Below are 12,005 nucleotides of genomic sequence, written 5' to 3'. Positions count from 1 at the left end.
GAAGACTCATCTGGCAAACTTCCCCTTGTGTCATGTGGCCAGATCTGTGTCAGAAGCTCATGCCTACGGGCAGAGAAGACCGAAGAGCTGTGCAGCTGGGCGCACGGCCATCTGCACAAAATCAGTGTCTTGTTGACAAGAACGTGTCCTCCCCGTTTCCCAATACTCGTTTCCTAGGATTTCAGTGGGTACATATGCATGGGCACGTACTTCCACGTGACTGCCAGGGTGCTGATTAGGGGGAAATTATGAAAGTCGTTGGCACCAACTGGTAACATGCTTACCATAGATCATCGTGATGGCTGTTTATGCCAAACCAAAGACCATATGGAGTACCTGCTCGTAGGCCTTCTTGGCTGTCAACCTCACATACAAATTTGGCCCACTTCTAGACATAACATCAATCCTGGCCATAACATGCGATGCTTGGCTGATATTGCCAAGTCCAAATAGTTTATCAGACATTTGTAAGCAGGAAATGAGGTGCCTGTGGAGTATTAGCCCACCATTTCTTGTGTCATGTTTATGAAAAAGGCAAGAAAATAACAGTTCTGGTATCAATTCCCTGAATATTGAAATTGGCAGCATACTGCTATTCTCATTTACAAAAAAATTGGGTATTGACTTTTCGGGACAAACCCATTGGGTTTAAAATCAAAACAGGGTTAGCCTGCCTGGCTGTGAAAACAAGATTTTTTTTTTCCTGTGACATGCCTCTAAGTGGTATGTCAAGTTAATAGCCCAGAGAGGCGACATTTCCTCTCTGATTACAGCTGCTGCCGTGTGTCTCACAGCTATTTGCCTAGTTTGAACATAAGTTTACTTTATATTTAATCATATACTAAATACAGAAAGAACAAAATCTTCCTATAATGCTTGATGAAGAAATAATTCAGTGAACTATTGAAATTATGGGAGAATGTGTATTTCTCCGCCGATCTGTGGAGGGTGATCCCACACTAACAAGGACCACACAGATAATTATAAGCATGTTTTACGATGCAGCTGGGTCTCCCCCACATAATGCATCCCCTGATTGGTGTCACTGATTCATGCACACCCAAGTCACAGCACGTGACATTAAATCTGGCATGTGGATATTTCAGGAGACAGATGTATAAATACATACTCCAGAAGGAATGCTTTAAGGGCTCGGTATGCACTACTTCATGCTTGCCAGCCACATGCAGGTGCTCATTATGTTTCTGGAATTGAATAACCAATAGACAAAGTTGGATAATTGACTTTATACAGCAGACATAAAACTTACTTGCTTCGTACAATAGTTGTACTGGGTATATCTCCAGGTGGTAAAGTGAAGAATAGTAAGACAATCAATTTTAAATTTACCACTTTCATAAACTTTCTTCCCTCTTTGGGCTTGTTTCAGATTCATTGGTCCTGATCAAAGTTTAGAGCAGGAATGAACTCTGTCATAGCATAAGCAAAGGTTGCTACTAATCTGTCAAATGTAGAAAAGTTTCTCCCTTTGAAGTTAGCTTCTGGTGTACAGAAGAGAAGAAGAAAAGGGCTGGATTGATTCTCCAAATCAGGGGTCAATAAACTTTGACTCTAAAGGGCCAAATGGTAAATATTTTAGACTTTGCAGGATATATAGTCCCAACTGCTCAACTCAGTTGTTGCACAAAAGCAGCTATAAACAGTACATAAATGAATGAGTCTGACAGTGTTCCAATAAAACTTTATTTACAAAAATAGGCAGTGGGCCAGATATGGTTCATAGCCATACTTTGCCCACCCCTGCTCTAAAATATTATTGCCAGTTCAAAACACTCACTGCCTAGTCTTTTTCTTGGTCACAAATTCTTTCCATAAAACCAGTTACTGAAATTAATCCAGTAGATTTTAAGTCAACTTAAGATCATTGTTTTGGTAGACTGTCGACTTCTCTACTCTAGACTGTGTTCAAGACATAAAACAGCAGCCTGCTCCAGTGATAGTTACCCAAATGCCAAGGAATCATGTTTTCTTTGGGGAAGGAAAATGTACTTCTTAGATATGACTGATTGTTAATAATGGTCTTCTTAACTTTGAAATATCACCTATTAATTGAAAAATGAGAAGAAAATAGGGCCATGCTAATAAGTTTTTTTTTCATATAAGCCATCAAGATATCTAGTGAAAGAAACAAACAAATTATTTGGCTGAGTTGTTATAGAATAATAAACACTATTGTCCCAACAACAGTATATTTGGGTACCTAAATACAGTGTGTGGCATCACGTAGCTCAGATTGGCAAACTTCAGCTCATAGCCTTCACCTGTTTTTGTAAATTAAGTTTTACTGGAACCTCGTCGTGTCCATTCAAGCACGAATTACCTGTGGCTACTCCGATGGTATAAAGGTAGAGCTGAGCAGCTGTAACACAGACTGTATGGCCCACAAAGCCTATAATATTTACCATGTAGCCCTTTACCGAAAAAGTTAGTGGTAACCTCCCCCAAGGTAGATGAAATTACAAAAGTTCATCTTGTTTACTTTTTAACATGTTTACTTTCGTGGTAAAAGAGTACTGCTTGCTTAAGCTCCTAAACATGCTTTCATGATAAATAGAGTTAGTCCATACTGGCTACCTAGATGGACCGACTAGAAAGGCCTGCTTTGAGTGTCAAGCATCTCTGAAGTGTATTCCATCGGTGTCTGATTCTTGACCCCCACAGCTCCCAACCCTCCCACAATTCGAGAAGAGCTCTGCACAGCTTCCTACGACACCATCACCGTTCACTGGAGCTCTGATGATGAATTCAGCGTGGTTTCCTACGAGCTCCAGTACACCATATTCACCGGACAAGCCAATGTCGTCAGTAAGTATCACGCACACCCTACTGATTGCTGTGTGTCGTGACCGTTTTCAGATTGATGGCATTTCTAAATGTAAACATCAAGGAAAGGCAAGGAAGGAAAGAATACATGCAGTGTTTATTGGCTGTCTTTCATAACCAAGATGATAGCACTCACTTGTACTCTGCTAGTAAAAATAACTGGCCGAAGAGTGATGAAAATTAATGATCTCTAGGCTAACCACATGGATGAATCTCATAAACATATTTAGACAAAAACGCAAGAAACAAAAGAATATATGCAGTATGAGTTCATGTATACATTTCCAGCTTAAATATAAAAATAAGCTAGTTAGTTTAGAGATGCATACATAGGTGTAAATAAAAGTCAGGATGGTGGTTACCTCTGGGATGGTAGAGAAGGGACATCACTGGGAAGAAAACATGGAGATTATAGGGTTACAGAACTCTCTGGGTGGGGGTTACAGGGTTTTGTCATTATACATTCAGTTTTATGTACTCTTCTGAGAGTTATTTCACAATTTTTTAAAAAGGATTTAGTAGAAGGAATAGTCAAAGAATGTCAAATACCTGTTGCCTTTGGGAGGAGAGCGGGGCCATCATTTGAAATGACAAGAATTGGCCCCACCTGGAAGGAATTTCAGACCTTGCTTGAAACACAGAGGCCTGCCCCTCACTGGGGTGCGTGAGATACTTGGTATCAGAGACAGTGTGGTGACGTGAGACAGCAGCAGTAGCTGGCCCCAGAGCTGATAGAGGAGGAGGCACTCCTCAATCTGTGGGCTTGCTTAAATTGAGTTGAGTACATGGCAAAGAACCAGGAGAAATGGTTTTTTAGGGGAGCAAGTTTGAAACTTCTTGAGCAAATAAAAACAGAGTATGTCAAAGTACAATAGACTAACAGTCACTTTTCAACAAAGAAATGTTTTGAACGAATCCTTATCAAGTGCATGTGCTTCCATTGTATCAACTTTTTCTCTCTTAGCTGCACTGTTCTTTCCTAGCACAAGTAATTCCAAGGCATGGGATGCTTAAAATAGGAATTATATTTAGGATTAATTAAAAGAGTGATGCAGAAAGACCCGCCGCTTCTGAGTGACTGAAGTATCAATGCCCCATATGGAAAATGGCTCCCCTGACCTTCCTTACATCCCCCTTTCCCAGCCTCCCTTCCTCAGCTCTCTGACTCTCTGACCAACTCCCTAATTGGCCTGCCTTGAAGCTTTTGTTAACATCTCACCATTTTCCAAGAATGTGTAATTTTGGAGTGAAAGGGGGAAAATCATGAAATGCTGAGAGTAACTGTGCCAAGCTGCCTGGGTAGGTAGGAAATGTAGAGAGGGCAGAAAGGTGGGTGCAGCAAAGATGTCCTGGGGAAGGTGATGGTTCAGTTAAGTCTTGAAAGGGAGCGGGTACATATCAGCAAGCTAAGGGGATCCCAGACAGCTATGTTGTCATAAGCAAAACTATAGAGACATAAAATGGTCAGGTGTGTTGGGAGATGGCTGGAGAGGTGAGGGAGGAACAGGAGACAGTGAGAAATGAAGTAGAGAAATAGGAGCAGGACTCAAACCCCATATAGGTCTGCTTCCAGAAAGCACATGTTCTTAATTACCAGTCCCTTCACCCCACCCATAGGAAAGAGCTGGAGCACAGAGGGCTGCCCAGGCCACACTGTGTTGGCATTGGGAGCCGGGCAGAGCAGCAGTGCCGTCAGATGTACGATTAGAAGCCAATTCTGGCTGCCCTGTGGAGGAGAGCATGGAGCAGAGGCATATACAAGGGGAACTATAGGGAGTCGTGGGGGCAGAGAGAGCCAGGCCGCCCGCAACGGCACTAGCATCAGAGAGGAGAAGGAGAAGGTGATTCCAGACAGATCCCTCTGCCTCTGGCCCCTTTTCTCATTACCGTCCTCAGCTGTTTAAAGTGCTTCCTTGGGCCTGCTTCTTTTTTTTGAGAAGCATGAGCACAGCAATGGTTAGGCATGATTTCACTCTTCTTTTAGAATTTGGATTCTTCTGGTATCATTCCTCATCCCCACTTCTACATGCCCTGCTACAGATCATGAAGAAATACTAATTCTCTAAAATCTTTCTTTTTAGTAAGTAATGCATGAACACTGTATAATAATATGTAAAATGTACACAGTGAAAATCAGGTATCTTTCAGTATACCAGTCACCCAGGGTCCAGAGTTGCGCACTGCACCAGTTTCGTTTCTCATGGATCTTTCTTGAGATGTCTATTTCTAAACAGGGATACACACACCCTCTCTCTCTCTCTAGGGACACAAAACATAGCCATACATATGCCATCCACAGTTCTCCACCTTGCTTTTTTCACTAAATATTATATCTAAGAGACTATTCTATTTCAGTGCAAATAAAGAAGTGCTTCATTCCTTTTTAAGAGAGCATAGTGTACTATAGTAAGGATGTACTCTAACTTATTTATCTCATCTTCTATTCATGTATATTTAGTTTCTGATCTTTTGCCCTAATAAATAATGCCTTGGTGTGAATATCCTTGACTATCCTTTCACACCAGGGGAATTATGTCTGTAAAATAATCTCTTGAGATGAAATTGCTAGGATAAAGATTATTTGCATTTTAATTTTGACTAACATTGCCAAATTGCCCTTCAAAGAGGTGACATAAGAATTTTTTAATGAATTTTTCCAGCTGCATGAGCTTATGTTTCACTGATGTAGGCCACGTATACCTTAAACTTAACACAGAATTAAGGTCTGTAAGAACTTCAAACCTGAATTATGCTTCACCATAAACTGGAATACAAAGTACTCTATAATCACTAATATCATACTTAGTAGGCACTCCTTCATTTAAAGCAATACTTCTTGCAATATCTGCAGACATTTTTGGTTCTGAGAACCCAGGGGAGAAGGTGCTACTGGCATCCAGTTGGTAAACACCAGGGATGATGGGAAATGTCCCACAGTGCACAAGAACATCCCCCTGCCTCCCCACACAACAAAGAATGATGTGACCCGAAATGTCAGTAGTGCCAAGGTTGAAAAAACCTAATTTAAAGCAAGGTAAACAGATAGCATCTACATGATTACATTCTAAATACTGAGAACATAACTGAACACACTGACCCACCCACACAGCACTGTACTGTGCAGCATGGAGGGGAAAACACAACAAAAAGAAGCAAGTATGATGAATTTCTTTTTGTCTTCACTTAAGGAATTGCTTCCTCAATGCTATGGGATAAATATTTCTAGCATGTTGAGTAAACTGAACCAGATATTGTATCAAACATTCACGTGAAGAAGATAAAATTCAAAAGCTGGTCAGATATTTCAAGGAAATCAGAGAGGAGAGCATGAAGGTCTGAAAAGAACAGATAGAAATAGAGGCATGAACAGTAATCAAAACAATTTGGTACTGGCACAAGAACAGACCATAGATCAATGGAACAGACTAGAGAGCCCAGATATAAACTCACATATATGGCCAATTAATATATAGTAAAGGAGCCATTGATATACACTGGGGAGATGACAGCCTCTTCAACAAATGGTGTTGGCAAAACTGGACAGCTACATGTAAGAGAATGAAATTGGATTATTGTCTAACTCCATGCACAAAAGTAAACTCAAAATGGATCAAAGACCTGAATGTAAGTCATGAAACCATAAAACTCTTAGAAAAAAACAAAGGCAAAAATCTCTTGAACATAAACATGAGCAACTTTTTCCTGAACACATCTCCTCAGGCAAGGGAAACAAAAGCAAAAATGAACACATGGGACTACATCAAACTAAAAAGCTTCTGTACAGCAAAGGACACCATCAGCAGAACAAAAAGACATCCTACAGTATGAGAGAATATATTCATAAATCACTTATCCAATAAGGGGTTAACATCCAAAATATACAAAGAGCTCACATGCCTTAACACCCAAAAAGCAAATAACTGGATTAAAAAATGGACGGAAGATCTAAACAGACACCTCTCCAAAGAAGAAATTCAGATGGCCAACAGGCACATGAAAAGATGCTCCACATCACTAATCATCAGGAAAATGCAAATTAAAACCACAATGAGATATCACCTCAACCAGTTAGGATGGCCAACATAGAAAAGACTAGGAACAACAAATGCTGGCCAGGATGTGGAGAAAGGGGAACCCTCCTACACTGCTGGTGGGAATGTAAAATGATTCAACCATTGTGGAAAGCAGTATGGAGGTTCCTCAAAAAACTAAAAATAGAAATACCATTTGACCCAGGAATCCCACTCCTAGGAATTTACCCTAAGAATGCAGGAGCCTAGTTTGAAAAAGACATATGCACCCCTATGTTTATCGCTGCACTATTTACAACAGCCAAGAAATGGAAGCAACCTAAGTGTCCATCAGTAGATGAATGGACAAAGAAGAGGTGGTACATATACACAATGGAATATTATTCAGCCATAAGAAGAAAACAAATCCTACCATTTGCAACAACATGGATGGAGCTAGAGGGTATTATGCTCAGTGAAATAAGCCAGGTGGAGAAAGACAAATATCAAATGGTTTCACTCATATGTGGAGTATAAGAACAAAGGAAAACTGAAGGAACAAAACAGCAGCAGACTCACAGAACCCAAGTAGGGACTAGTGGTTACCAAAGGGAAGAAGGAGAAGGGGATTAAGGGGCATTATGATGAGAACACATAATGTTGGTGAGTGACAGGGAAGGCAGTATAGCACAGAGAAGACACGTAGTGACTCTGGCATCTTACTGTGCTGATGGACAGTGACTGCACTGAGGTGTAGGGGGGACTTGATAATATGGGTGAATATTGTAACTAAAATGTTGCTCGTGTGAAACCTTCATATGATTGTATATCAATGATACCTTAAAAAATAAAAGACATAGCAGCATGATTTATTGCAAAAAGTGAACTGGGATTGATAAGCATTGTATCAGACTCAAAAAACGGAGAAGGTTCTCTGAAAACACACAATGGATTGATAGAAGCAACATCTGTTGATGAATGAATAGTGTAACTAGAAAAATTAACATTTAGAGCAGGATTCTGGGCACAGTTTAACTGGGTCCCTCTTCTTAGGGTTTCACAGGCTGAAGTCAAGGTGCTGGCTGGGCTGCATTCTCATCTGGAGGCCCAGTCAAGGAAAATTCACTTCCTAGGTCCCTCAGGTTGTTGTCAGAATTTGTTTCATTATAGTTGTGGAGTTTGTGGAAGCTTGCTTCTCCAAGGCCAGCAGAGGCGAGAGAGGCTGTGTCTCTGTGGCTGCAAGTCTCTCACCTGGTTAGGTCAGACCTACTCAGAATAATCTGATTAACTTGAAGTCAGCCAATTAGAGACCTTAATTCTATTTGCAGGCTCCCTTCACCTTTGACATATAGTGGAATATCACAGGGGCTATAATGATGATAGGACCTTTGTCCCTGGCCATAGTCTGTTGCTTAGAAGCAGGTCACAGGTGCTGCCTATACTCAAGGAGAAAGGATCACACAAAGTCATGAACAGCATGGAGTGGGAAGCATGGGGGCCAACCAAAGGCACGTCGGCTGCAGATGGTTATGTCTCCTGAAATTTCTTCAATTATCGTGAGCCTGGACTGATGGGCCCTGTATTAGTTGGTTTTTGCCCAGCAGCCAGTAACCACAGAACCCAAGGAGCATAGAACAATGAACATGGATTGTTCATGTATCTAGAATCAGCTGGGGGTCAGCCAGGAAGTCCTGCTGATTTTGGATAGGCTCCTTCGCAGGTCAGGCTGGTCATGGGTGACTCAACTGGAGTGCATCTGTCTCCTGCAGTTCGGCTTAGGGATGCTCTCCTGGTGACTGCAGACATGAAGGTGTAAAGGCAGGCTCAACTGCACACGTGTTTTTCAAGCCCCTTAACAAGTCTTTGTCATGTTAGCTGACATGCCACTGGCCGAAGCTAGTCCCGAGGACGAGCCTGGAGTCCGAGTGCGAGGGCCTTCCAGGTGATGTGACAAAGGGCACAGATACTGCATGGAGTAAGGAATAAGCCGACGCAGTCTACTCTAGAACCCCAGCTCAATACCAGTGCTTCGCTCCATCCCCAAAATGAAGATGTCTATTGCTTGAAACTTAGGGTTTTCCAGGTGGCTAAACTGTGACTAACTAACTTGACTTCCATGTTGTTGGCATAGAAAATAATACCAGAACAAGACATATAAATGGAATAGATGAGAAGATACCATGCCCATAGAAAGCCAATAACAGTAACACTACTGAACCCAGAGCTTCATGCTGGGTGATGCCAGGGAAGGCATTTTGTTCCAAAAGCAGTTGTGACAAGAAAATAAATGCAGATGGCTTAATGCAGATTACAGACGTTCTTTATTTAACGCACAGACACCGAAAAGGCCTGTTCTTCCAGGCTCGATGGCAAACAGTGAAGCTGGAGGCGCACATCTAACTGGGGTGCTCCCATCAGCTTGTTAGCATCAGGATTTGTTTGTGGCTTGAATGTCCATTAAACCAATGTAGGGAAGTCCTGACACCTAAGGGATCAAATCGCAACAATGAAAGAGTAAATCAAGATCAAAAGGTCAATGAGATACAAACATCCTCAAATTATTTTCTTCTTCTGTTACACATTTGTAGTAACTGAGGGAGACGTGGATTTGGATCCCAGCTTTGGGCCCCACAAGCTTTATAATTCAGGGCAGATGATTTCATGTCCTCTGAATATGTTTCCTCATCAGTAAGAACAGGTAATGTTTTAATTTCAGGTGGTCAAGGTAATAAAAGTAAAGGTCTTAATCCTGTGTTTGCCACAGTGTTAGCATAGAAGTATTCAAAGTTACTATTCCTACAAAAAACAACTGTGCTCACCTACCACTGCATTTCTTTTTAAGAAGCTGGTATTTTTCATCGTATGATAAAGGTCTGTTGTGAAATTTGCCATGATCATCTCCATGATGGCATTTTACACAATCTTCACTTGAAAGGCCTTCTTGAATGTTCTTTGTCCATCTGTCCTCCATCCCATTTGGAGGAATATCCTTTGCAGATGTTATATTGAATGGCAAGATCTAATAGTAAAAGTCTACTGAAAATTAGTAGTCATTATGCTCAAAAACTGGCTACAGCTCCTCATGTCACTAGGAAATTTTTTACTGTCCTGGTCATGCTTTCTTCACTTGTCATCATAAATTCTAGTTAATTGTCCTCAACTGACTTCAGTGAAGGAGAATTCGATAACATCTATGGAGCTCTCTATTCTTATAAAAAGGCTCTCGCTATTCAAATTCACACATTCAAATGCAAAATTAATGACATTATTAGCTTTTTATTTTTCATTTTCATTAACATGACTACTGATGTTAATGAATTGCTTATTAATAAATAGATAAGTGTTTAACTTTACAATGTTTTCCATGTTTTTTCCAAAACTACTTTAAAAGCGTCATTTCAAATTTTAAATTGGGGCCTCTTACCACAGCCTTTTATTATTATTAGCAAAAGTCAAAAGATGTGTTTCTTCAAGCCTTCATGGCAAAGTCGTTATCTGTATTTAATTTATTTTAGTCATTTTGAAAACATTCCTGAAAGTTATTAAACATACACTATTTTTACAGAGAAGGAAAAAAATGTTCACTTTTGTCCAGTCTGTTGGGAGAGACAAAGGACGTTAGAAGCTGGAGTGCAGCCTCTCCAAGGATGTCCATGTTGCATAATATATATTATGTTTTACTGCGAGATGGCAATTGCTGTATAAAGGTCTGAAATCCCAAATGTACTGAGGATCTTACAGTGATTGGACCCCCTCAGTTACTACAGCCTTATGCAGGGAAATGCATCTGACCCACTGTGAGTGAGGGGAAAATGTACAAAATCAAAAAATTCAGTTAAGTTCCATTATAAACTAATTATCTTCCAAGTTCCATTGTAGTTCTAATACTTCAAATTTGAATACCCTCAAAGATGATGGAAAAAGAATTTGGAGACAAGTGACGTTTCAGTCAGGATGGTTATATGGGTGTTTCATAAAGAGACGAATAAAACCTGGTCAACGGGCCCGACACAGTGGGGTACCACGAGGCAGACAAGTCTGGAGCTTGGTGCCATGTGCAAGAAGTTAAGTGGTGCTGGCGCAGGACCAGCACTAGCTGTGCGATGATGGTGTGCTCGGAGGCACCCCACTTACTCCAGCCCCCAAAAGAAAATGGTCAGTGTTCCTTTCTGGGCATTTTTAATCAACTTCTCAATTATTACCATGGCAATAATAATATAAAGGTAAGCCTAACAGTAATAGTATTCATGAGAGCAGATTGTCCCAGTGAAAGCTACCCAATCAAATTTTACTACTCCATAAACATTTCGTTCTTTTAATATTTGAGGAAAAAAATCAGTGACCTCTACAAAAGAATCAGGATAGTCAGGGTCCCTTTTGTGTTTGGAAAAGGTTTATGAAACATTAAATCTTTTTTGTTGGGTTAAGACTTCGGATTGTAGGCCAAGTTGCAGTTTGTGGAAGTTTCAGACATCTGCTTTATGATGTTGCTGAAAGTCTTCCCCCACCACATTAAACCCAGCTTTTGGGGTTGTACAGTGATGTAAAATTTATTGAAACATTTTTACATTTGCTCTCTTTGACCACAATAGGCATTTTACTGTAACACAGGCAATTAAAGAGGAACAGTATAAAGGCGGTGACATTGATAGGATTCTCATTTGATTCTATGAATGCTGTTCCTGTTTTCATTCGTTCCTGACTGCTGTTGACAAAGGTCTAGGAATATGAGTGGATTATCCTAGGCAATGGAAAAGCTCATTGGGTTTTGTTTTATTCCCATTGTAATGTTAGTGTTAAATATCTAAAGTGAGTTACTGGCTTCTTGGGGCCTAGACCTCACGAGTTCAAAATGACCCTTCTCTGGTTGGACCAAAATCTGCTCTTCGACTGTGGCACTGTCCGCAAGTATTGAGGTTATTACAGCTGTGTTCAAGGAACAGTGAGGAAAAAACAAAAAGTAGGGTGAGAAAGTGCAAAAGGGGGATGGAGGAGGAAGAGTCCCCTGCTGCGAAACTCTCTGTGGGTATTTCCCAGGGTCTTACACAAGTTGGAAGTGGTGGGAGCACAGAGGCCTAAGAGTTGGGGAAGTGTGGGGTGGGGCGTGCCAGAGTGGCGCTAGACATCTCCAAACATGGCCGCACAGGCACT

The 12,005-nt window shown here is 40.9% G+C and overlaps 1 protein-coding gene across 6 annotated transcripts in view; it reads left to right on the top strand.

Annotated features, from left to right (window-relative positions):
• MID1 (midline 1) overlaps positions 1-12,005 on the top strand; it is a 338,498-nt gene that overhangs the window by 313,452 nt on the left and 13,041 nt on the right. For all 6 annotated transcript variants that reach the window (XM_036913002.2, XM_036913003.2, XM_036912999.2 and 3 more), the window contains exon 7: positions 2,683-2,826. In XM_036913002.2, coding sequence (XP_036768897.1) covers positions 2,683-2,826 — 144 coding nt within the window. The remainder of the gene's footprint in view (positions 1-2,682; positions 2,827-12,005) is intronic.

The sequence above is a fragment of the Manis pentadactyla genome, chromosome X, assembly GCF_030020395.1.
Source record: "Manis pentadactyla isolate mManPen7 chromosome X, mManPen7.hap1, whole genome shotgun sequence".
NCBI lineage: Eukaryota > Metazoa > Chordata > Mammalia > Pholidota > Manidae > Manis > Manis pentadactyla.
Note: the sequence above shows the minus strand (reverse complement) of the source record. Positions and strands in the feature narration are given on the sequence as shown.